Consider the following 27,212-nt stretch of genomic DNA (forward strand, 5'->3'; position numbering starts at 1 on the left):
ATTAGATCATCTATGTTTAAGATGCCAGCTGAAAAATGTTTCATCTGTGAGAAACTGCTCCTTGATACATGTATAGTAAAAGAAAAGGTACTGAAAACATTAGTAGACTGCAGTATTAAAGTGAAAGATGGAAACGAATATCAACTTAAGGGACTGAGAAGTGTTATACTTCAGGAAAAGAGTAGAAAAGTTTACAGAAAAGCAAGAAGTAGCACAGCATTGCTATCACAACGTACTTCATCACCTACGCCGATAACCCTTAGGTCAGAAGTACTAAGATTTAATTTTCAAGAAGCCTGTCTGTTTTTAGACAATGTACATCAGATTATTTTTTAAAGAGAGAGAGTAAAAAAAAAAATTGTGAGCGAGCGTAAAAGTGTACATCGTGTTGAAACCATTCAAGTTAAAGATTCTATTATGGAAGCAGCCGATAGAAGAAATGACTACTGGGGCAGAAAAGCTAGTATTAGGATTGCCAATATTCATGATTTAGTTGCTGGTGAAGCCAGATACCATTCCTCATGCATGAAAATGTCCTAGAAGATTTCGAATGAAACGTAGTCATCCGAAAGATAATGTTTCAGATGCCATGGCTTATCTTTTCAACTACCTTGAAGCTAACAAGAAAAAGTGCCAATTTTCATTCACTGAAATTTTTCAAGATTATAATCATACACTGCCAACTGAAAAAGCAATAAGAACTAAACTGAAAGAAAATTACTCAGAAGATATTTTTATATCAACAAACAAAACAAAATCATTAAAACAAAATAGTATCAGAAAATTTTCGTTAAGGTTCTGCTATAAAGCGATGCTGAAAGAAAAATGAGTTTTTGCCACGCATATAACATCTAAACGATGCATCCTAGAGAAAAAAAAAAAAAAAAAAAAACGAAGAGAACGTCTCTTGTAGAGAATTTAATGTAGATTATTTTTTGTAATAACATGTTTTGCTCTAAAATGCTTTCCATGCGAGATATGTACAAAAAACTAATTTTTGGCGTCATTTTTCCAAGATGGCGGCTAAATCCGGGGTGGTAGACTGGTGCAAAATTAGTATGATGTTACGGATACTTATATAAAGAAAATAAAATTTGTTCCAGGTTTCCATTTTTATTCCTTATTCGACCCTAAATCATCCTTTATTGACTGGCCTAATATTATTTTGCAGTATATCATAAATCTATTCAATTATTGTGAAGCATTGTACAAAAAGCAAAAAGTTTTGATTGAATTATAATAGGAAAATTGTGTTGTTATGCCTTCTTAAAGTTAAGCTGCAAGGGCACGGTGGCTCAGTGGTAGAGCGCTTACCTCTGGTGCGTGGGGTCCCTGATACGATTTCCGGTATAGTAAGTTTGTGGTGGATAGCAATCTGTCCATGGGGTTGTCTCGTACTCTCGCATTCTCATCTCACTAATTCTTCCATCATCAGTCACTTGCCTTAACCATTGTCCCCCTTAGCCTAAATGGCATAAACGTAGGACGTTATACAGAAAGTTAAGCTGCTCTAAGGATTAAGATGTCGCATGTAATTTGCAGAACTATGGAATACTCTTTACACAGTATGTTCACACGATTTTGCTTACAAGGAAACCCACCCTTGCTAACGCGCCTCGTCCCTATAGACACCTTGAGTTTTCACTAGTTTCGCCCTGCCCTGACTTCGTTAAATACTTCCACCCTTTTGTGACCATCCAGTACAGGTTTGATCATGTTTTTTCACACTGTATTCGTTTACTTGCCAACTTACTACGGGTCCAACCGTTCATGGACCCAAAAGGTTCTTCGTTTCTTGACCGATCAGATACATTTCTCGTTTTGTTGTGACCACTTAACACAGGTTGTATGGTGTTTGTTCCACTATAGCTTTTATGGCATATATGTACGTGCTGTATTTTTACCCATTACGTTAGAGACCTCATAAGTGAATCGGCACCTATAAATCCATAAATGCAACTAGCTTCTTAAAAAACAATTTGTAAATTATTTGTAGCTAATTTCGTGGTGAATGAAATACAAATAAGGGCAAGGTTCTAGATTACTGGTCCCCCTTTCCCTGGATGCGGGTCAGTGATATAGATGATCCAGAAAAGCCGAAAAACTGTATTATTAAATGACCAGAAGAAAATAATACACTTTTTTGGATCTTCCGGGTCACCTATACCACTGATCCGCATCTCACTAACCCCCTACCCACCCCGACAACAATTTTCTATAAAAGTATACCAGGACAACCTTCGACTATTTAAAAAAAGCTAAAGTATCACTATTTGACAATATGTTAAATACTTCTTCAAAGCATAGGGGGAAAGCCCCCCTAACCCCCCGACAACAATAAACATTTCTACACACATAGCGCAAAACCCTCTAACCCAAAAAACTAACATATTCTTATTAGTATAATCAATAATAGTGTTCACAGCAACTAAAGAAACATCATCGCAAGCAAGAAGAAGAAGGAGCATTTATCAGTTAAGCAAATACTTCTATTTATGAAAAATATAGGGGGACCAGTAATCTAGAACATTCCTCAAATAAGTTCTGTATGTTCCCCTAAAATTGGTCAGTACGTATAGATATTGGATGATCTCAAAAATTTTGCTACCATTTAACAGAACTCAGCCTATGTATTTTCAATTAAAAGTTGTCAACTATTAATATCTATGTTTTATTGTCTTTTCTAACATATTCAGGAGAAAGACATTAAATTAAAGAAATCTATGTTATGATGACCAAGAAACAATCATTCGTAGCATACATTACAAAATTCATGAAACAGAAAAAATAGTGTGTTTTCTTATTTTAAATGGTATGCTTAGTTCGGCATGTCACAGAATAACATCTGTCACAAATTACTACTTTATCATTACTCCAACGCAGAGGAAAAACACGGAATTTTGAAACAGCGTTACTATCTTGTACAGCACAAAATTCTCAGCTTTTACAAAGTACCGAATATCTAGGTAAGTACTTGACTTATCGATCTCAAACGTGACAATGCTTCTTATGACATACTGATTTGCTCTATGAATTTTAAACCATACTGTACTAGGGACCTTTTCCAAGTTATTGCAATATTTCCAAACTCACTTTCTCTCTCTTTTGTTTGGCAACACTGTTTAATTGATCCTTCTGAACTTGAAGTCATCTTAAAGAGTTCTTCCCAGTATTTAATTTAATATGCCCAAATAGTTACTACTTCATTCCTTGTGTGTGTTAAAGGCGTTTAAATTTGACATGTTTAACGTTATTTCTCAAAAAGTATGCAACACTGATCTGAGAGTGTCATCTCTTTCGTCTGTTTTCACATTGGTGATTCGAATTATGAAATTAAATTTAGGCCATTCCATTTAAAAAATCGTAACTTTATATTGGATTAGCAACACTATTCACCTGGTTATGTTACCCAATATATGGATGGATTTCCCCCTTCCTATAGTTGCTTTGTGCAAAGTTTCGCTTCTCTCCCTCTCTTGGTTCCTCTGTTATAAAGGTGGGATATTATAAATGGTGTACACGGTATATATATATATATATATATATATATATATATATATATATATATATATATATATATATATATATATATATATATATATATATATATATATATATATAGCTTGAAGTGTCCCTAACAACGAAAGCAAAGATCTGGAAATGCAATATCCGGTAATACAAGCCATTAATCATCCCACGTGTCACATTTGTAATTACTTGGTTGCTGCTATGTCAAAAGCAATTGTACGTTCCTTGTAGTTTAATGCAATGAAATATATGCTGCTGATATATAGAAACGCTGCATAGAACCTCATGACGTAGAATACAAATTTTCCATATCTGATGAATAAACTCACTGTAGTGAATTAAATCACAATAAGATCATTCTATGCATACCATATTCTATTATTATTATTATTATTATTATTATTATTACTCTACCTGCTTACGGAGTTTCAGATTTTTCCTCAACCCTACGAATCAATTTCGACCGAGTATCTTTACGACTCTCCTAATTATTAATAGTAATTAAAAATCAACAAAATTATTGACCGATTATGCTTAAGACTATCTTCTTTATTTCTTTTAAATATTTTATCAAGTTATGCAGGTTTCCACTAAAATACATTAATGGTAATATCTAAGTGCCAATAAATGAATGATTCTAAATAACACACTATCGTATCTCGAATATTGATTCAGTACCGTGTACTACTCAGATGAGTATTTATAAAAATAACCCAGTCAGACCGTGCGAAGATCGATTAAATTTTTGCATGCACGGGGAAATACAACACAGCAAATGAATAGACACGCTTCGTTGAATAAAAGCTTATAACTGTAAAACTCACTCTCAGTTGATAAATTCTAGCATTATCAACACAGCCAATGCTTTCCTTATTATTCAATCCCGTGATTTGAGAATACTTGCATTTCACATTTTCAATATTCACTTTAGATCCAGCACTCACACAATTAATATGAAATTGGGCGGGTAGATATCTGCCCAAAATGTAGTTTTCCTGAAAATGCCTGTATTTTGTCATATGCTAGTATGGATTTTCTTCGAACGCGAACAATTTTCACAATGGAGTTTGTACAGTCGGAAGTTTTTGTAGGTCTCAAACTTTCGTCATAAATATACTTTCTTGTTGGTACTAGACAAAATGTGTTTTTTTTTATTATTATTATTATTTATTCGGCTTAAATATACTTTATGTCTAATTTAGTCATCCCCAATTATTCTTTATCTAAAGAATGTGACTTTTTATCTACCACGGCTCCGGGGTTTTATAACAGGTAAAACTAGGTGCATTCTGGTTCCTAAGTAAGTTGTCTTCTTTAATACAGCATGATTCGTTTATCTTGAAACACCTTGTAACGCCTATAGTTGACTATAATAATAATAATAATAATAATAATAATAATAATAATAATAATAATAATAATAATAATAATACCTTGCAAATATCGACATGGGGAAATTACTTAACGCTCTCCAATAGAACATTAACAGTGTACCAACCGAAGTTCTTTTTTTTTTAGTAGCACTACGTCAGAGTACTTATTACACGTAACTACGTTTAACACCACGACAGTGTTCGTATACCACATTTATTACACCACTATCACATAAATCCAAATTTTGGAAGCCTCTCCAATGGTAATAACACAAGTGTGTCAGAAGAGGCAATGTAGATTCATAGTGTCGAACAGTATAATCACGATATGGAGTATTTCAAGTAGGTAAAAATATAGAGGACTGAAAATTTTCAAGACTATTCCGAAAAAGTGTCCAGGTTAAGTAATATCCCATCACGTAGATGGTTTTCAATGGACAAATATTATAACATCGTTTATAGCAATTTAATATTTTAAACCGTTCCAGAGACAGGAAACACTGATAAAGTTCGCTTAAATTAATGTTACTGGAAGAACTTGTAATAACAACTACCAAAAACTATAAATTACCTTATAGAAGCAAAATCATGTTTAGAATTTCCTATATGAGTGATTCCATTTGAAAACGTCCAGGGTGGTTCACACGACTGTCTCAGATTTAGTTTATTTTTTAAAATAAGAAACTACATACAAAATTATTAGACCCACATTTTTTTCTTTTTGCTGAAAAAAAAAATATTCGATACACAGCCTTCCAAAATGGCTACCCTGCTCTCGGATTGCTCGAAATACTGAAAAACGTGTCAAATTAAAAATTTTATTGTAGAGAATATACTTAGTAACGTAACGTATACTTTATAACATAAACGCAATAGCAGGAAGAGTATAAAATTGTATGTTTCGGTGGAGGGCCAAAATTCGTCTATTGGTGCAATAGGAATTGCGCAATTCACTCGCAATGTAAGGTCTCTTGATAATGTAAAGGACTTACGTTTCTGATTATTACATACCACGTTATAGCATCATAAAAAGCTGAAAATTTCATTAACACGCCATTTTCTCAAAAACTCCACCTTTTAAAAATCTGATTTTTTTTTTTTTTTTTTTTTACATGTATTGGAGAAGTATCTAAGTATTTAATATCCGCTAACCATTTATGTGGCTGTAGCCCCTAACATTCGCAATTAATTATTGAAATTTCGATTTTTGTATTTGAAATATAAATATTTCCTATGGGCATTTAGATCCTATTCACAAGACGAATTGAAAGGGATTATGAAAATTTTGAGAGATGAATCCTGACATCAAATCCGGTAGAAAAGTTCCTATAAACATGAGTCCAATTCCGCTTCGTTTTCGAGTTATAGGGTTTCGAACTCGGGACCCAAAATCGGCTCGGGACAATGGAAAATATATATTTCGCGTTAAATCAGAAACTGTGTGTTAAAGCTTTGATAAAGTTCAGGAAGTTGATTTGTATCAATATAATAATTTCTACGTGCGTTGCAATTCGGTTGGCAGTGTTGCCAACTTGGTAGAACTTTTCCTCACATCACCACAGTAATATCAAATAAAAACCACGTAGTGTCATTTGGAAATAAATAAAAGTTCTACCAAGTTGGTAACACTGCCAACCGAATTGCAACGCACGTAAAAAATTATCATATTGATACAAATCAACTTTCTGAACTTCATCATAACTTTAACACACAGTTCTGATTTAACGCGAAATGTATATTTTATTTTTCATTGTCGCGAGCCGATTTGGGGTTCCGAGTTGGAAACCCTGTAACTCGAAAACGAAGCGGAATTCGACTCAGGTTTAACGGAATTTTTCTACTGGATTTGATGTCAGGATTCATCTCGCAAAATTTTCATACTCCCTTTCAAATCGCCTTGTGTATAGGACCTAAATGCCCATAGGAAATATTTATATTCCAAGTACAAAATTCGAAATTTCAATGATTAATTGCGAATGTTAGGGGTTGCAGCAGCATGAACATGTGAAAAAAAATCAGATTTTTAAAAGATGGAGTTTTTGAGAAAATGGCGTACAAACATGGCGTCTTAATGAAATTTACAGCTTTTCATCATGCTATAACGTGGGATGTAATAATCAGAAACGTAAGTCCTTTACATTTTCAAGAGACCTTATGGAGTAGATTTCGATGCTAGAAGCAGATGGTTGGTATTGCTCGTGAGGACAAAAAAAAATGTTTGAAGTTAGCAAAAATTTCACCAAAGTTGGCAACATTGCGCGATTCCTATTGGACCAATAGACGAATTTTGGCCCTCCACCGAAACATACAACTTTATACTCTTCCTGCTATTGCGATTATGTTACTAAGTACACTCGTTTCTCTACAACAAAACTTAATTTGACATGTTTTTCAGTTTTTTCGAGCAATCCGAGAGGAGGGCAGCCATTTTGGAAGGCTGTATATCGAAGGATTTTATTTTTCAGCAAAAAGAAAAAATATGGGTCTAATAATATTGCATATAATCCCATATTAAAAAAATGAAATCTGAGACTATGATGGGGACCAATTGTGGTTTGCCTGGACGATTTGAAATGGAATCGGTCATATATAATTTTAAGCATCGTCTCTACCTATGTTTTTTTCATATATTCGGGAAGTTTTAAGATACCAAATTGCTGTAAATGGCACTATCTTTACGTCTATTGAAAAGTATATATGTGACTGGTTATTATATTTTAAGATTTTTTTCGAAATAAAAACTTTTGAAAAAAAGTCACATTTTCAATCCTTTATAAGTTTGTCCCTATTTATTCAATATACATAATATGATCATTGCTCTTTTCTTTAATGTTTAAAGACCCACATATATTCGCTTAAAATTAAGAGACGGGTGGTGATTGTAATGAACGACATGGTGTAATGAAGAGAGTAGAAGGAAACAGGAGAACCCCGAAAAAACTAATGCACACAGCTGTCTATTCATTATGAAACCCATTTGCCGAGAGCTGGGATTGAATTAGAGACCTAGTGCACCATAGGTGAGCACTGTATGATTATGTTATTTCACACTAAGGTACTTTGGATATGCATTGCCCCATCCGCCTAATTTAAGTTATTACTGTTGAAGTAGCCTTCCAAATTCGAATGACTGATCCTTAGTTTGTAACACTATACATTTATTATGATATTTTAAGTTTTCGTTTAACATGTAGATTTGGAATATGTAACAATCTGACGTAATGTCACTTAATAAAAACACAACTTTATATTGGGCTGACAACCTTACTAATACTTAGGGATGTACCGACACCACTTTTTCACCGATACCCGATACCGATACTTTTGGACACATTTCTTATATATTACCACGAATTTTCAGAATAATAAAATGATCAACATTGTAATAAGATATATTAGATATAAGGGCAAAATTAGTCATATAGAGACAAAAAGCAGAATTTCATATGAAGTTCCACACAAGAAATTATTTTCTCTAAATTTAATCCAGCTCACATAAACTAAAAAGCAGCAAATACTTATATAGTGTAAACTTAATTCTAAGAGTCAGTGACTGATATTTAGAGTGATAATGTACTTTGCTAGTTACATTGTATTTACTAGTCTCTATTACATACATATAATGCAAACTGATACTACCGTTACAAATTTTTGTTGTTTACAAAATTTTGCATGCTGAACCAGGTCTTATTTATACCATAAAAAAAAAAGAGGGTTATTTAAGCGAAGTCGAAAACGATAAAACTATGCACGTATTAACTTTAGAACTAATTGTTTTTAACCTGTCAGTATAAAAGTAACCATGAAGTTATGTCGCTTTTTGTGGAACTATGTTCAACTGTCCCTCACACCGTTGAGTTGAATGCGAATTGGTGCAGGCATATCCAACATACTACCTGGTTGTGGCAGCTCAGTTACACCGTGAACTTGTGTAAGGACAGAGTGGGAATGGACCTCCCACCCACTCATACGGCCGTATATGCTCTAAGAGTTAAAACTGGGGTCAAACGCCGCTGCAGCGGGGCAGAAGATATGCGAGGCCCTTGTTGAGAGTGTCGTGACTACGCGGACAATGCAGCGGTGCTTAAACAAGTTTAAGGACGGTGACCAAACACTGGAAGACGAACTATGTGCCGGAAGACCTGTACAAAATGAAGATCTTCGGGCAGCAATTGAGGCGAACAGACGCCAGGTATGAGAGGAACTGGGACTACAATTCAGTATCAGTGAAGAAACCATTCGGCAGCACCTCCAACTTTGGAAGCACTACAAGTTGGGTCGATCTGTTCCACGTTATCTGACTACGGGCCAGAAGGCAGCACGAGCAGACATCTGTGTTTCTTTGAGGTCTTGTCAGAAGGAGCATTTCTGTACAGGGTGTTGACATGTGATGAGAAGTGGGTCCTGTACGAAGCTCCACGGCGCCATCATGATTGGTTAGCATCCCATGAATCGGTTGCAAAACAGCCGAAACCAGCACTGCACCAGAAGAAGGTCCTCCTGTATGTTTGATGGACTGCTCGTGGCATCGTGGATCAGGAACTGCTACCAGCTGGTCAGAGCATCAACGCAACTGTATACTGTCAGCAGTTGAATCGTTTTAAGAAAAAGCCAAAACTAGAGCCAGCACTTCTGAATCGCAAAGGAGTCCTCCTGTTAGAGGACAACGCTAAGCCCCACGTGGCTAGGATGACCCGGGACACAATCCTACCCTTGGATGGGAAACACTATTGTATCCGCTATACTCCCCGGACATTGCACCGCCCGATTTTCGCTTGTTCCATTTCTTGGACAATCACCTTAGAGGATGGCAGTTCAAATCCCTAGTAGAGGTGCAAAACGCACTTGATACCTTCTTCGCTTCACGGCCCACCAAGCTCTACCGCGATGGAATCCATGGCCTTCCAGAACGTTGGCAGAAGGTCGATGCTGAGGGGAACTATTCTTGATCTTCCAGGTACGTCTTAAGTGTCATCGATGTTCAAAGGCGGTGGGTGAAAAAACGACAGGACCTTCTTGGTTACCTTTATAGGAGAAAATGACAGTGAGCGTCTTGTGGGTTTCTTCCATAGCATTTTCTTCTGAATCGAAACCTGTCTCGTTTGGGATTACAAGTCCATAGGGGCCCGAAGGGGGAGAGCAGGGAGGGAACCCCCTGGCTCACGAAAATGTATACCTAATATAGCAAACCACGTATATTAAATACCATATGTAATATAGCAACAATCGAATGGGCCCCCTAGAAAATTTTCTTACGGACGCCCATGATCCTAGGTGAGGACCTTTGACTTTCCTTCACCGCTAATTTGGCATCGAGGGACTAAAAATATCAATTGAGTACGAGTAGTGCAAATCAAAGGCCTAGACATGCATAATATATATGCATAAACAAATCGATTGTACAACTGATAATAATTTAGATCAGCGTTTCCCAACCGGTGTGCCGCGAATAGGCCGCTGGTGTGCCGCGAGGAAATCGAAACATAATTATTAATTCTATTGCAATCAAATTGCAAGACATTGTGTGTCACATTATATTTGTGAGGAAAAATGTATATTTGTGTTTCACATTACTTTGAGCGTCTACTATGAATCTACAATTTTAAGTTCCATACTGTGTTACTATTCTGTACATTTTTAATGTTAAAAAGGTATTTGTTATAATTGTTATCACCATTATTGCTTCTTTATTGTTGCAGACTTTCGTAACTTGAAATTTTAAAATATTATTCAATCATTTCGAGAAAGCAAACCTGCATACAAATTACCCTAATTTTTGTTTTAAAAGTACAAGAGATTTGTTTGTTCGTTCGTTATTTAGTAATCTTCCTTCTTAGTGAAAGGTTGGATACAATTTTCTAAAGAGAAAGTGTATTTTTATAAACCCGAGTCTTATATTTCATTGTAATTGTTTTCTATTTTTAAATTAGAATGAAAAATAAGCATAATGATTTACCACGGATTGAAACCAGTGATCGAACCTTCTTGTCTGTGAAAAATATATCAGTAATAATAGAAAAAAATACCAAGGTGGTTTATGTTTACAAATAATAATAATAATAATAATAATAATAATAATAATAATAATAATAATATCTATATGAGTGTGCCGCGAGAATTCAAGTTATACCTGTAGTGTGCCGCAAGTTGAAAAAGGTTGGGAAACGCTGATTTAGATCAACTTTAAGTATAAAAGAAACTGATGAAATGTGTGTCACTGTTAATATTAAACAAATTGAAAATAGTTCGGAAAATGTATTGGTAAATATCGGGTGTCCATATACCGATACTCCCAAAAGTGGAAGATATCAATACCGATATATCGGTACATCCCTACCAATCCTGTGGTATTGCTAGGTGTCAATATATCCGTGTCCATATTTACATCGTAGTTTTCATTAAATATATTGTTACAAGGGTGTTTCAATATATTGTCCACCCTATATATATATATTTGCGCGAAAAAAATGCAGGTGTATTGGGATGGAGTTCTGTCCCGCAAGTTTTACTAACTATATATTCTGAAAAATCCAGTGATATATATTATATATATATATATATATATATATATATATCAGTGGTGCCCACCCCCCCTTATGTCCATGACGCACCCCCCCAATTGTCTATCCGTAGGTGTTCTTCCATGAGAAAAATCTTCTTTTCGATTAATTTTACCCCCCCCCATCAAACATATTTATATAGATTTTTAACCCCCCCTCAAAATTTCAATGACGCAGTTTGCGTCATAGCCCCCCCTTGTGGGCACCCCTGTATATATAGTCATTGTCAAAAGTCTTACCAAAGTATGCATTTTTCAAAATTTTCCAAATGAAAGACATTGTGTCCAACCAAAACCACGATTATTGTACTTTTTTTTTTCAAAATCAACAACTCTGTTCATAAAAGGATACGAAAATTCATGGTGGTGTTGACATCGAGACAAATTTATTGAGGAAAGCTGGTTGGCAATAAACAAGCAACTAATGAACAGACAACTAACGTCACGCTTTGATAAATTGTTGTTCGCTTTCAACACCTAAAAATGAAATGAAATCTTTTAGTCTTAATGTTCCACGGTTATGCCGGCTAGGCTAAAGGAGACTATGATTATGAGAAATGAATGAAATGGTAGAATGAAGAAAGGAGGAAATGGGAGATCCCCGAGGAAATCCACGCACACGGTGTTTGTCCACCACAAAGTTTACTTGGCGGGGGTTGGGATCGAACCCGGGACCCCAAACACCAGAGGTGAACGCTCTACCACTGAGCCACCGCGGCTCTCTCTTTACTTTAACGAATAGCTGTGCATGCGCTATTGAATAGAGTCGTAAAAGCGGGCAAAATTGGATGTAAATCTATGACATGCGATTTTACTTTTTCATTCGAGTCAACCAGTTGAATAGAGTCAAGAACACACAAATGCTATAAACTGCGGAAGAAAGTCTAGGTTTCTATGAGCAGAAGTGTACCATGCAAATATCGGCAGTGGGACATTGTTTGGCATACTCTGCGGTACCACCAGGTTAACAGTGGTGCCAAACCAACAATTATATATATATTTTTTAAATAGCACTACGTCAGGTTATTCCACATTTCAAATCTACATGTCAAACGAAACCATACAATACCACACTTGTTATTTAGTATTGCAAACTTCCACATTTTGGTATCCAATATATGAAACAGTAATAATACAAATGAGGCGATGCATATCCGAAGTACTTCAGGTCCAATACTACAGCCATGACAGAACAGATTTCGAATGAATAGAAACAAACATACAAAAAATTAAATTTTACTTTTTTTAAAACCTCCGTTTCGAAGAACTGCTTAGATACAGGGTGACAATGAACTATATCAGAAATAAAACCGTCAATTTCTGAACTGTTCGCGTGATGACGTCCAAACTGCGTGGCTGACTACAGGGTATGATGGGAATTCGTATGCCCATGCGCACGCAACGTGTTGATGTCGGCCATTTGCAAGTGAAAATGTCACGGTATATTGTGCAGGAGCATATAGCACTTGTGAAGGCCTTTTATACGAGCAATGACAGTCCGACTGCGGCACAAAGGAAGTTTGCGACCGAGTACAAGCTAAAGACAAACAGTCCAAGTGTACTAACAATCAAGAATTTGATTCGCAAGTTTGAGAGAACACGGCTGTTTGTGATGACAGTGTCGGCAACGTCGGTCGAGAAAACGCCTGAAAACTCGAAGACACGCGCTATGTTTCAAACCAAACCACGGACATCGATCAGACGAGCTGCAGAACAGGTGGGAATCAACCGGGAAAATCTGCGACAAATTGTTGTTGAAGACTTACATCTCTCCTCATACAAAATTGAAACCCACCAGCTATTAAGCCCCATGGCCATGGAACAGCGGTTGTTTTTCGCTAACATTATTGTCCAGAGAACTGACGACCAGGAATTTGATGTGAATATAGTTTGGTTTAGTGATGAAGCCCACTTTCATTTGGATGGGTTCGTCAATAAACATAATTGGAGCATTTGGAGGACTGAGAATCCGCATTTCGCAATGGAGAAGCCTCTCCACCCTGAACGGGTGATACTCTGGTGTGCAATGTCCAGTCATGGAATAATCAGTGCGATATTCTTTGACGGCACTGTGACTACTGCACGATACGTGACTGTTTTGGAAAATGATTTTATATCCATTATACAAAGTGACCCTGATTTCGACAATATGTGGTTCATGCGAGACGGAGCTTGACCCCATCGGACCATGAGATTATTTGACTCCTGGAGGTGTATTTTTGGGACGGCCTTCTGGCTCTGGGGTACCCAGAGGCCACTGGAAGGGGACTCGCTTGGCTGCCATATTATCCGGCCTTGCACCCACGTGACTCATTTTTGTGGGGCTATGTTAAGGTCACGGTTTACAGCAATAACCCTAAAACCATTGCCGAGCTGAAAACTACTACACTTTTCTTTAGGTCATCGACAGCATCGATGTTCCGACACTTCAGCGGGTAATGCAGAATTTTGCTGTTCGTTTGCGTCACATTATCCCCAGAGATGGCAGACATATCGAACATGCCATAACCTAAATCCGAATCTCTGTAGGGACCCTTACATGTGCAACACAGTTTGTGTACTACTTAGTTTGTCACTAATTTCCGTTTTATTTCATATAGTTCATTAATTGTTACCCTGTAAGTACCTATCCAAATGCATAGATTGTTTTCAATATATGTAAAGATAAAGGATTAGAGCAATTCAGATTAGAGCAATTTGATACATCAAACCGTTCTGAAGAACATCTTGTAATTATACCTACCAAAAAGGATTGCTGTAATGTTATAGAAGCAAAGTAAATCAAAAACTGTTTTAAGAAGTTCTTATTAGTACGCCATTTTAAGCAATATATCAAATTTAACTATTTTTTCATATCTCTGGAATGGTTTGAAATATAAAATTCCTGTAAACAGTAATTTCTGTGTATTGAAAACCATCTACGAAATTGGATGTGATAATTATCTAAGCATTTTTCGAAATAAAGTCCTTTGAAAAAAGTCAAATTTTCAATTCCATGTAACTTTCTTCCTACCTGTTCAAAGGTCACATAATGACCGTAGTATTCGACACAAAAGTTCTTTGAATGTGCATTAGCCCGTCCATGTTACTTGCGTTATTATTGCTATAGAGGCTACCAACATTTGGATGTTTGTGATTCTGTAGCGTGCTTGATTTTCAACACTGAATAACAAGTTTAGTATTGTAAGTTTTCAATTAATATGTAGATTGGAAATGTGTAGTCATTTGACGTACCATTTGAAAAAATATAACTTTTTGATGAGCTGGCAACACTTTTAGCCTGGTTGTATCATAATATATGGTAAAAAATGTCACCTTACTGATATTTGCATTGTAAAAAATTTCAGCGTATTTTGTCAATTAGGTTAAAAATTAGAAGGGCAAATAAGGATAAATGGTCCATCATATTATATAATAAAGGAAAATTTTGCGAAGGAAAAGATTTGATTTGAAACCGAATAAAATTAAAATATTAAAACTAAAATTAAAACTTTTTATCACGAAAAGGATTACTTTGCAAGAAAAATCAGTAATCTGAAACCCCAAGATAAATAAGTACTCAACCTCTTAGATATATTTTACAAATAGGTAAGAATTATATTAATCCGGTATTACTACTGCCTATTAAAAAGTTCAGAGGTGTTACTTACATTGCATAAAATTTCTTTGAGAGATTCAACTCGGAAATAATAACATAGGTCTAATGAAAATATAATCTATCACATCGAAATTCAACGTATTTCTGCTGCATTTGGGATTCTTTAGAAGCAATACTGGATTAACTGATCAACGATATAACCTGGATGTATACATAGAATTAAACTATATACACATACCACCCTCCCCCCACCTATAGTAAAATAATATTAACGAAATACTGCGCGGATATGGATATCCGCATCAATATAGCTATTTGTAGATATACTTTTATTTTCTTGAGTTGATTTTAGTTTAGCATCCCTTTCAGCAGCGAGGCTATATGAGACGTGGACCTACTGATTAACGTGGAATCCGAACATTAGCTCCCGCCGGGAATCGAACCCGGGTCTCGCACGCCAAAGGCGCGTACGCTAACTGCCTAGCCATGAAGGAGCTCTTATTTTCTTGGCAGATAGAACTGTTGATAATCATTGAAAAGACAAAAATTCTTGCAATCAAATTTCGAAGCACTACTGAATTTTTCTCTTCCTCCCTCAATTATATATATATATATATTTTAATCTTTGTGATCTAAACAGACTCTTAAGCCTTGTTAATAGCTATTGTTACGGACTATGCCTGATTGGGGAGATTAATGGCTCATATTCAGCTCTGATAATTATAACTACAAGTTCGCTTTGTAGTATATTGTTTTGGAGTATTCCATCCCTTTGCACCACTAAGTTATAACAACAATCAAGCTATAAGTTAAATGTAGAACCAAAACCACGCGAGCTCCTGTCAAGAATTTGACTCAGGTCTCCCAAAAGACAAGAACGCTAAAGGAACTATGAGGGAGAACCGCATAAATATGGCATCCATTATGAAAACAATAGTTTAATCTTTTGTAGAGGAGGTGCGACAATTTTCAGTCATCACTATTGTCAAAATTTCTTACTTCTCGTGTACAGTCGCAAATATCGTGTCACACTAGTCCTGTATCTTTTCACCCGATGATAATTCACATAACTATAATTGGTCTACTTTATCCTACATGTCATAATTGTGTGCCTTAAATCGGAACTTCGTTTATAAACAGGATATAATCTTATAAAGAAACGAAGGAAGGAGGAATCAATGAGAACAAATGTGGCATTTTAAGTCTTCTTCCAAGAAATAAAGGATTTGATTTGATTTCGAGTTCAGCGTACCTTTCAGCAGCAAGGCTATATCAGACGTAGACATACAGCTTAATATGAGATCCGAACTACATGAGCCACTGCCAGAAACCGAACTCTTGTCTCCCACAGCAAAGGCGCATACGCTAACCGCTTAGCCATGACTGAGCTCAAAGAAAAAGGAAATGATTGAATGGGAACCCCGAGAAAGTCCACAGACATTATGTCTACTATAAACTCGCGCGTCCGGGAATCGAACCTGGAACTCATCGCACCAAAGGTGAGCGCTTTACCACTGAAGCATCTTTGGTTAATAACAATGCTGCTTACAAACGTGATTTTGTTACACAGATGTAATTTCTTACTTATCCACGACGATGTTTTGTCATTATGTTGATAATGTTACTTGTAACTATATATTTAAGATTAGATTACATCCAAACATGAAAGAAAAGGATAACCAGTATAACTCGTTCTAGCATTGAGCAGTGTTAGCCTTATTGAATATTTATCAAATTTTACTTTGCTAACAGTAACTATCATCTTTATTCCTTTTTACCTCTTCCACTGTTTTTAAGCTTAGTATCAATGTCATAAACAATCTGTATATAATTATCAATTTATTGGAAACCAAATAAGGCAGAATAAACTTAAGTTTGATTGAACCCAACGAACAACACCTACGAATTCCTGTAAGTCTAACAGCATGCTCCACACTTAAGATCAGAGAAAAATGAATAAATCCCTTATGCTTCAACAACCACAATGAGAGTCGTCATCCAATACGAAATTAAACTCTCATCACATCAATCAAACATTCATCGTGTGGAACATCAGAAACAACCTACAAATAGTGTGCAGAGACGAGACGAGTGCGGTCAGTTCAATGAACTAACCTAGACAACTGCAGCAACCTGTTTCGTGCTCTCAGCTGCCGAGAGCTAATATAAAAAAAAAAAAAAAAATCAAAGGACACTCAAATTACTAAAAACATGCGTGAATATAAATCTCTCTACCCATATTGTACGGCAAGCACTTCTTTGGAAAAATGCAGAATTTTCTTTCTTACAATTCCATATAATCCAAATATATCTAATAGCTAACATGAAAGCAAAACGGATTGAACAAATTTAAATACAGTCCTACATAGAAATGTCAGGCTAATTTCAATGATTTTTTATATAGGCTACAGGGCATAATTGTGAGAACCTACACCGGAAATTTTGAGAATACAAACACTGAGCTCTTAATTTTTTAAAAAAATAAATAATAAAAATATGGCCCGTGAATAACACAATAAATAGTACTCTTAAGGAACAAACACTGAAGGAAGTTTACTTCAATAGATGTAAGCTTCAAGTTTATGTATATCATAAGTATGATGCTCTTTCATACTACCATACGAGAGAAATTGACCATTTTATTTATACCTATTTACTATGCGAAAAAATATATATTCTTGCTTTCATTTAATAACACGCATTATTTTGACCCTGTCAAAACGTCAATTCTGACAAGCGCATACGCATCTACGCAGCACACGCACCTGCTTTGACGAAGCGCTCACGCATCGATTGGCAATCTTTAAACAGATTTTAGTGAACACACCAATTATTAGTATTATTATTTAATATCTAAAATGACCTCCAAAAATCCCAGTTTGCTTACCTTCAGAATCCACGTTGGCCATGGTTTCAGACGTCCTTTCGTACAACCTATCAGGTCGTGCTCTGTAAAGAGAGAAAAATCAATTTGAACGTGGAGCTCCTCAGACGGGACAAGAGAAAGGGGCGTGGCCAACTACGTCATGTGCAGCAGAGCAGACAGCATATTGTGTACCTTCCGTTATACTTCATGCTTCGTTTATTACAGCTGCTATTTAACCCGGTACTTATTATTTTCTTAAATGACAATTGTTATCTTTGGATATAAACTTATGATCTAATCAAATATGAATTTTACAGTAAAAAAAATAAATAAAAATAAAGAAACATACAAAATAAAGTCACGCCGCTGCGGAACTTCATTAAAGCAACTTCTATGTTGCATAGTTGCGTTGAAATTAATAAAAGTTTGTGTGAACTTTTTATAGCATTATTAGCAAATCTTGACTTGCACTCAGAATGCAGTCATTTACTAAAAACACAGAAGAATAAGAAATCGGAGAAAATTGCAATCCAAAGACCAATCGTTAGAATACCACATGGAATATTAGGTAACCCAATGGAAAAAGTGCGGTAGTTATTTAATTCTATCTATATAATTAACGTTATCTTCAGTCCAAAACTTTCTCAACTTTTACTGAAATTTACTCTGGATTCAAAGGTTTCGCACTTTGTGCATCTTCAAGTGGGGTTAACTATTACAATATTTAAAGATTTTATTCATAGCATTCTTTGGCTTCATTTATTTATTATTTGCGTTAAGTAACCCTTGATTATTTCCTTCTGTGCTTAACACGTAATATAGGAGTGTCAGTTATAATTAGTTAGTATTTAATGATTTGTCTGTTGTACAAGAATTCTAAATGTACAAAAGCATTTGAAAAGAAATCTCAGCAATAATGAAATCACTCAAACAGTCTACATGGATTTTCAGTAAGTTTATTAATTTCGGAACAAATCTACCATTCAATGTGGTACTGAAACCGATGTATGCCCATCTGAATTAAAAGTAAGTTCTATAGTAGTTATTCGAATACTCTCAGGACCTGATTATCCGATATCCAAATAATTTCAGATGCCCTAATAAAACAAAAAAATTGGTGGCATATTTTTAAACTAAACCAGTCATGTGCAACAGCCGGCCTCCGGACCAGTCCCAGCCCACCGAACCCTTTCACATCCGGCCCCCTGACCCCTTACTGAAAATATACTTCTCACATAATGTTACACTGAAATTAACATATTTCCTGGATAACTGATGTCCCTTGCAAAATATCATCCACAATTGGAACATACAGCGTACCACAGGACAGAGCCTAGTTCGGAACATGAACTTAATTCTCCACTAAAATGATTTTTTTCTTTTCTTTATTAAGTATTTTGGTTACATTTATAACAGTTTTTGTATTCCTATTATGTTGGTGTTCTCCATTAAATATGGTCATTCGATTGTTATGAACATGTTACACATTGTCTCTCATACAGCCCTCGACGCCAGTTTAAGTCCTCTGTGATGGTTCACCCCCTGTTCCAACTTGCACATACCTGAACTAAACAACGCGTGAACGGCTAACACCGGTCTTAAAAATTTTAGTTATGCTTCGGAAACATCGGAATTTGCTATTTGTTAATTACCAGTTCCCCAACTGTCTCACAATGCTGAGTCAACACCGAAAAGTATATGTCCCACCGAGATCACACACGTACGACTACATAAAGCAATAGTAAATACAACTAGTGATTGAAAGGTAAGTCGGAAAGAAGAAGCAATATTAAGAAAGAAAAAAAATCAGCTGTTATCCACCACAGAACACACGGCCTGCACGCGAATCGAAGTCAGGCTTGAAATTGACATACGTATCTAAAAATATGAAAGAATCAACGGCTGAAAAACTAAACCCCAAGCTTGCGGATGTATTGCATATCAAGTTTCTATGTAACAAATACCATAGCTATATAAGCCTACTTAGTGGTTTAAAAAAAAAAAAAAAAAAAAAAAAAAAAAAAAAAAAAAACATACTTTAAGTTTTGAAAACCCAGGTATGACGAGGACCTTTAGCTAGCGATGACCAGTCATTATACCGAAAAGGGTTCTGATACAGAAGGTAGATTTTGAGTGATTATACAAAATTTTTGTAACTAATAAAATATGAAAAATGAAGATAAATTTCACTTAAAGAGAAATTGGGTTAATTACCTGTAGGTGAATTTAAAGGATGCCGGAACAAACCTGCCTAGAAATACATATTATAATTTGCAAAATTATTCTGCTTTAGCGACATTTCAGGTTTAGTATAAATTAAGCACGCAGAAATTGTAATGGAATTGAATTTTAACTAATAGAATATAAGTTTTTAAGCCATTACGTGACGTCTTCCCAAAAAACTATGGATAGTATTTAGTATCCCACCCCTGAAATCCATCTACGGTGCTGTGCCGGTATTGTGACTTATAGTGACCCGCTTTAAACGATTACTAGAAATAACTTACAAACGTAATCAAGTGTGCCAGAGTCACTCCAAGTGATTTGGGGGAGAAATTAAATACCCAAAAATTATTTAGAATCATATTTGTGGTGACTTTCCATTTCATTTATTCCTCCTACAAATGGAAAGCTTCTGATGAGAAAAAAATTGGCATAACTTCTGTTAACCCCTACCAGCTCATAAAGTTTAGTTTCGATTAGATTGGATTCTGGTCCGTTTACCGTAACGTAAGTAACTGTGGTGGGGCTTCATGGAAATTAGCCGAAGGAGTTCGTAAAACATTAAGTGATAATTCTCGCAAAAGGAAAATAAAAAAGCTACTTGTGTTGCCCCCTTCAACTTTACCTGAAGCAAAGGAGTAACGATATGTTGCTCGCTGTAAAGGTTTTGCAGGGGAATGATCAATGGAAACTTTAATGGGGTATGTTTAGCAGAAAGTCTAGAAGCAAGTTATAAAAAAAAAATGATGCAAGTACTTAGACGTAACCAAATCTAATTTAACCCAACTTAAACTCACCTAAGCTAACCTAATATTAGTTGAAATAAGCGAAATTATCATCTTTTGGAAAATTATGCTGCACCCCAACACTAACAAACTAACCTAACCTAATGTGAACAGAAATTACCAATTCGTAATTTTTTTTTTTTTAGAAGAAAGAGCTGGACCCCTTCTGCTAAACATATGCCACTTTAATTTATGGATAATTAATTTTCGTGGCGTCTGTAAACATGCACGAAAAATGAAATGTGATATAAAAAGAAACTACAATGGTGCTAAGAGCCGATGCTTCGATCACGCACATCCAATAAATATGGGCCATTAGTTGGATACAAACCAAGAACTTTTAATCTACCGCACACATAACCAAGAGTTTAAGAAAATTTTGAAAATTAGATGTCGCTCCTGATTCCAACTAAGAACATGTGAGTGCTAGACATCATCACATTTGTGTTTTTTCTCTAATCCTCTTAATTTTCATGCCATTAATTATTTACCATAATTGATTTATTACTTGTTACTGGATCGGGAGGATCATTGTGTTTTATTCAACACCGCATTATTAGTATTCATCGAACAGTTGGCAGACCTAAAACATTTTCTTTTAAATCAAATTTGAAAATGAGAGCACATTCTTACAGTTGTTTCAAATCAAGATTATAAAATCAAGCAACCAATTTGGAAACTTTACATAAACTGTTACCAGTATTGAAATTTGAGTTTACATTACAATTGAGATTTCGTTTATTCTACCTTTATTAACTTTTTTTTTTTTTTCATACTACTCAATTCGTATGAATATGACCACGTTCAAACTTGTTACATTAGCTATATTTAATGTAGTAAGCTTCCAAACATTATCTTTATACACTTTTAAAGTATCACTTAGCAAATCAAAGCTCATACGTAATTTCGTATTTTACACAAACATAGGAGAATGAATAATATACATGAAATATTCAAATGAAGTTCACTGTATGAAATCGGTACTAACAAAAGAATGCCCATGTAATGAATTCACTTTCTTCGCATTATAATTATAAAAAGAACTCTTCTACATTACTAACCTGGTCACAAATTTTGAAGAGAATCACTCAGATTATACTACCAAGACTCACTGCTTTATAAGCTTAATGTAGCTTCAAATATCAAAACTTATTAATGCCACTACAACAACCTTGTATTTATATTATCCACCATTAGAAATTTCTCAGCTCTTCTGATACTGAGAAACCGATTGGAGGATTTGAACGAAACGAAGTAAGCAGTTCCCTGGTTGGATGAAGCTGCAATCACAGGCGGGAGAAATGTTGACAAAGGGAAGTTAGTGTTACCAGCTCGGGAAAATAATTACCAGAGGATCAGAAGCGTGGAAATTGCTTTATACAGTAGCTAAACTTTTACAAAGTGGAAAACTCCGTTTCAGCATATTATCGATTATTAGGCGTAAGAGAACAACAGAATTATACAGGCGATAGTAGCGTACGAAAAGGAGTAGCTGATGAAGTTTCAGGACCTCCCGAAATTCTTAGAAAATAAGGGTTTCCAAATAATTAAAAATTTTCCGTTTTAGCGTGTTAATTACGGGTGTACATAAACATTGGAATTAGATTGGAGGCGATAGTGGCGTATATAGAAGAGGAGCTGGTGGGGCTTCAGCCCTTCCGAAATATTTATAAAATCAGGATTTTCAAGAAGTCCTAGTCGTCGGTAGTCGAAAAATGCAGTCATACCCAACAGAGTTTGAAAGAAAATTTCCTACCGCATTACGTACACCAAATGACAAAATGCATGTAAATGTATGCTCGAATATTGAACATTTAGTTCGCTCTTTGACCTCTTCCCAAAGAATTAACTTCTGAAGCTAGAAAAAAAAACTTTCTCACACACACATAATTGAAGAAAATAGGAGTTTCTTTGAAAGTCGTACCTATTATTTCGCCAGGAAAATAAAGTCCTTGTTGTCCATTCTTTAAATATAGGTAAAACTTCAGTACTAAAGTGAAGTTATATAACTTTCAAATATAAGAATATTTATTCTGTAAGGGAAAAAAGTTGATTTTAAAAAGTACAGTTTGTACAAAATTACTTTCTATAGATACTCGTAGGTATCAGTGTTTTGGATAGATTGGAATTAGATTGGAATTAGATTGGAGGCGATAGTGGCGTATATAGAAGAGGAGCTGGTGGGGCTTCAGCCCTTCCGAAATATTTATAAAATCAGGATTTTCAAGAAGTCCTAGTCGTCGGTAGTCGAAAAATGCAGTCATACCCAACAGAGTTTGAAAGAAAATTTCCTACCGCATTACGTACACCAAATGACAAAATGCATGTAAATGTATGCTCGAATATTGAACATTTAGTTCGCTCTTTGACCTCTTCCCAAAGAATTAACTTCTGAAGCTAGAAAAAAAAACTTTCTCACACACACATAATTGAAGAAAATAGGAGTTTCTTTGAAAGTCGTACCTATTATTTCGCCAGGAAAATAAAGTCCTTGTTGTCCATTCTTTAAATATAGGTAAAACTTCAGTACTAAAGTGAAGTTATATAACTTTCAAATATAAGAATATTTATTCTGTAAGGGAAAAAAGTTGATTTTAAAAAGTACAGTTTGTACAAAATTACTTTCTATAGATACTCGTAGGTATCAGTGTTTTATATGTCCGTCAAACTGGCCTGCACAAATTTCAAATTCAAACCAAAACGGTACCAAAAATTTGTACCACCAAAATTAGAATTTTTGCCCCCACCAATTTCGAAAATTTTGAATTTTTGATGGAGGGCCAGCTTGACATCAAGCTGGCCCGTACAATTATTTTTCTTTCCAATTCAAACCAAAACAGTTCCAAAAATTTGTGCCCAATACGTACCAATTTGTACCACCTAAATTAGAATTTTTACCCCCACCAATTTCGAAAATTTTGAATTTTTGATGCAGGGCCAACTTGACGTCAAGCTGGCCCGTACGATTTAATTTTCTTTCCAATTCGAACCAAAACAGTTTCAAAAATTTGTACAAAATATGTACCAATTTGTACCACCCAAATTAGAATTTGAATCCCCATCAATTTCGAAAAATTTGAATTTTTGATGGCGGGTCAAGCTGATTCATACAACTTATTTTTCTTTCGACGAATTCGAATTAAATCGGTACTAAACATTTGTACTCAATATATACCAATATGTACCACCAGAATTAGAATTTGTACCCCTACCAATTTCGAGAAATTTAAATCTTTCATCGTGGATCAAGCTGGCAGGCGGTATTCGTTCGACAGTGCTAGAAAGAATAAAGGAAACCATTATGACAAAACAATTCGTTAGGGAGGCGGTAGATTAAATAAATAGCATTGGCTTTTGTACAACTTGGTTGGAGGACAGAGGGTCAAATATGTACACATATTGAGGACCCCAAAATATTTTATGGGTGGTGATTCTTTTCTCCAGAGGTCAGTGTTCATGGAGAATATTAATTTTTATTATGGAAATCGTTCAGAGGATCAGTTTGCTGTGAAGTTATCACCATCCACTCATATCTCCATTTCGATAACAGAGTCTAAATGCTAATTTTGTTGATAGAAATTGGTACAAATTCAATCATCATCAATAATAAGCACCAGAGGAAAAATGTTCAACGAGACCAGTCAAAAATTCGTTTGCAAGTACTCAGTGGGGTAAGGGGAAAAGGGGGAATTTCCAGGTACCTCTGAACAATTCCCCGAAACCTCGTTCCCTTTGTGCTTTCTAAGGGGGAAACTTGGTTATGACATCAAACTTTCATGTGTAAGTACAAAAATTAAATTTATAAACAAATAAGAAATCATCAGTTTTTCATGTAGGCCCTACACTTGAAAATATATACTTGTATTACTAATTTATGTTATTCAACTTGTACCTACTTTTTAACAATTATCTGTTCTACCTTTTATGGACAATACTGCTTTTTTAAACTAGAAGGTAAACTACTTTGAATAAATATTCATAATAATTGCAGTTATGCATATTTGTAACTTAAATTTAATGTTTTTTTTTTTTTTTTTTAGTGATTACACAAATTGCAATTATGACCATACTTTATGGCAGTAGCGTACGCAGGAATTTATTTCGGGAGGGGTCCGAATTCAATATGAGGGAATTTTATATTAAAATTACTAAAATTGCCCCTAAAATTAGACTAAATTTACACAAAAGTCGAAATTTCGGAAGGGGTCCGGATCCCCAGGACCCACCCCTTGCGTACGTCCCTGCAGACGCTCTCACAGAGAGTGCCCAAGCAACTTTATACGCTATGTGCATTAGATAAATTGATTTCTCAAGTCTTTTGTGAGAAAAATACTGTGAATGAGAAATCATAACCTTTTCCATTTCGTACAGGGGTATCTCTACGGGTAAAAGTTTCTTTTAGAATGCGTTGACAAATTAACACTTAGTCTGCAAGAGTACTCTACAAGTATATTGTAGGCACACACAAACTTCCCCTCCACCTCGAAGTGCTTCAATTTACACACTGCAAGTACTGACGTCGAAGTTAAAACAAAAAAATTCGAGTGTGCTGACTACCTTGACATCAAACTGATCCACATATTTGAGTAAACAATTCAAACTTATTGAATTAGTGCAGGTACAATTTCCACTTTTTTGTTACAATTTTTATTTGAATTCTATACAAACCCTTGCATTGGAGGATTTGACTTGGTAACAAATTGGCTGTTCGTTGAATAACAATTTCTAATCTTTATTCGTACATGATTTTCCTGATGCAAGATATACACAAATTTTTGGTACCGCTTTATGAATTGAGGGGAAATTTAGTTATGCGTGCTTGTTCGATTCGAATGCGAAAAAAAAAAAAAAGATTGGCGTGCCCTCCCAAACCGCAAAGAAAATTTATTTTTTTGGAAACTGGTGGGGGTATAAATTCTAATTTTGATAGTACAAATTGGTACATATTTGGCACAAATTCTTGGTAAAATTTAGATTCTAATTTGTAAAACAAATATGTCGCGGGAGCCAAGTTTTGACATCAAGTTATCCTGGGCAAGGAAAACTTAAATTTCGCTGAATTATTGGGGGCTATAAATTTAATTTTGGTGGTACTTCAAGCTAAGTGACCATCAAAAGTTAAAATTTATCGAAATTGATGAGTTACAAATTCTAGTTTTTGTGGTACAAATCGGTAAATATTGGGTACAAATTTTTAGTAACGTTTTGATGCGAATTGGAAAGAAATATAAGTTGTGCCGACCAGATTGACCCGCCATCAAAAATTTAAATTTCTCGAAATTGGTGGGTATAAATTCTAATTTTAGTGGTACATATTGATACATATTCAATGAAAATTTTTGGTACCGTTTTGATTCAAATTGGAAAGAACAATATGTTGGCCGGGCCAGCTGAACCGCCATCAAAAATTCAAATTTTTCTAAATTGGTGGGGGTACAAATTCTAAATTTCGTGGTACAAATTGGTACATGTTGGGTATAAATTTTTGGTACTATTTTTCTTAGAATTGGAACGAAAAGTAAATTGTGCGGGCCAGCTTGCCAACAAAAGTTCAAAGTTTTCGAAATTGGTGGGGATTCTAATTCTGATTTTGGTCGTACATATTGGTACATATTGAGTACAAATTGTTGGTGCCGTTTTGGTTCGAATTGGAAAGAGAAACAAATTGTGCGGTCCAGCTTGCCAACGAAAATTCAATTTTTTCGAAATTGGTTGGGGTACAAATTCTAATTTTGGCGGTACAAAAAGGTACATATTGGGTACAAATTTTTGGAACTGTTTTATTTTGAATTGGAAAAAAAATAAATTCTGCGGTCCAGCTTGCCACCAAAACTTCAAATTTTTCGAAATTGGTGGGGTACAAACTCTATTTTTTTTAGTACAAATTGGTATATATTGGGTACAAATTTTTTTGTGCCGTTTTCGTTCGAATTGGAAAGAAAAACAAATTGTGCGGTCCAGCTTGCCACCAAAACTTCAAAATTTCGAAATTGGTGGGGGTACAAATTCTAATTTTGGTGGTACAAATTGGTACATATTGGGTACAAATTTTTGGAACTTTTATTTCGAATTGGAAAGAAAAATAAATTGTGACGTCAAGCTGGCCCTCCATCAAAAGTTAAATTTTTTTGAAATTGGTGGGGTACAAATTCTAATTTTGGTGGTACAAATTGGTACATATTGGGTACAAATTTTTGTTAAGGTTTTCATTCAAAATTGAAATTTGTGCGGACCAACTTGACGGACATATGTTTTATTTAAAAGTTGTACTGTCAGGATT

At 35.2% G+C, this 27,212-nt stretch overlaps 1 protein-coding gene across 1 annotated transcript in view; it reads right to left on the minus strand.

Moving 5' to 3' along the window:
- Window positions 1–22,166, minus strand: part of stai (stathmin) — a 90,151-nt gene extending 67,985 nt beyond the window's left edge. The window contains exons 1-2 of the mRNA XM_081743724.1: window positions 21,994–22,166; window positions 17,946–18,007 (exon numbers count right to left, since the gene is read on the minus strand). Coding sequence (XP_081599850.1) covers window positions 17,946–17,967 — 22 coding nt within the window. The 5' untranslated portion in view covers window positions 17,968–18,007; window positions 21,994–22,166. The remainder of the gene's footprint in view (window positions 1–17,945; window positions 18,008–21,993) is intronic.
- Window positions 22,167–27,212: the final 5,046 nt, after the last annotated feature.

This window comes from Thermobia domestica, chromosome 2 (genome assembly GCF_964235325.1).
Source record: "Thermobia domestica chromosome 2, izTheDome1.hap1.1, whole genome shotgun sequence".
Lineage (NCBI taxonomy): Eukaryota > Metazoa > Arthropoda > Insecta > Zygentoma > Lepismatidae > Thermobia > Thermobia domestica.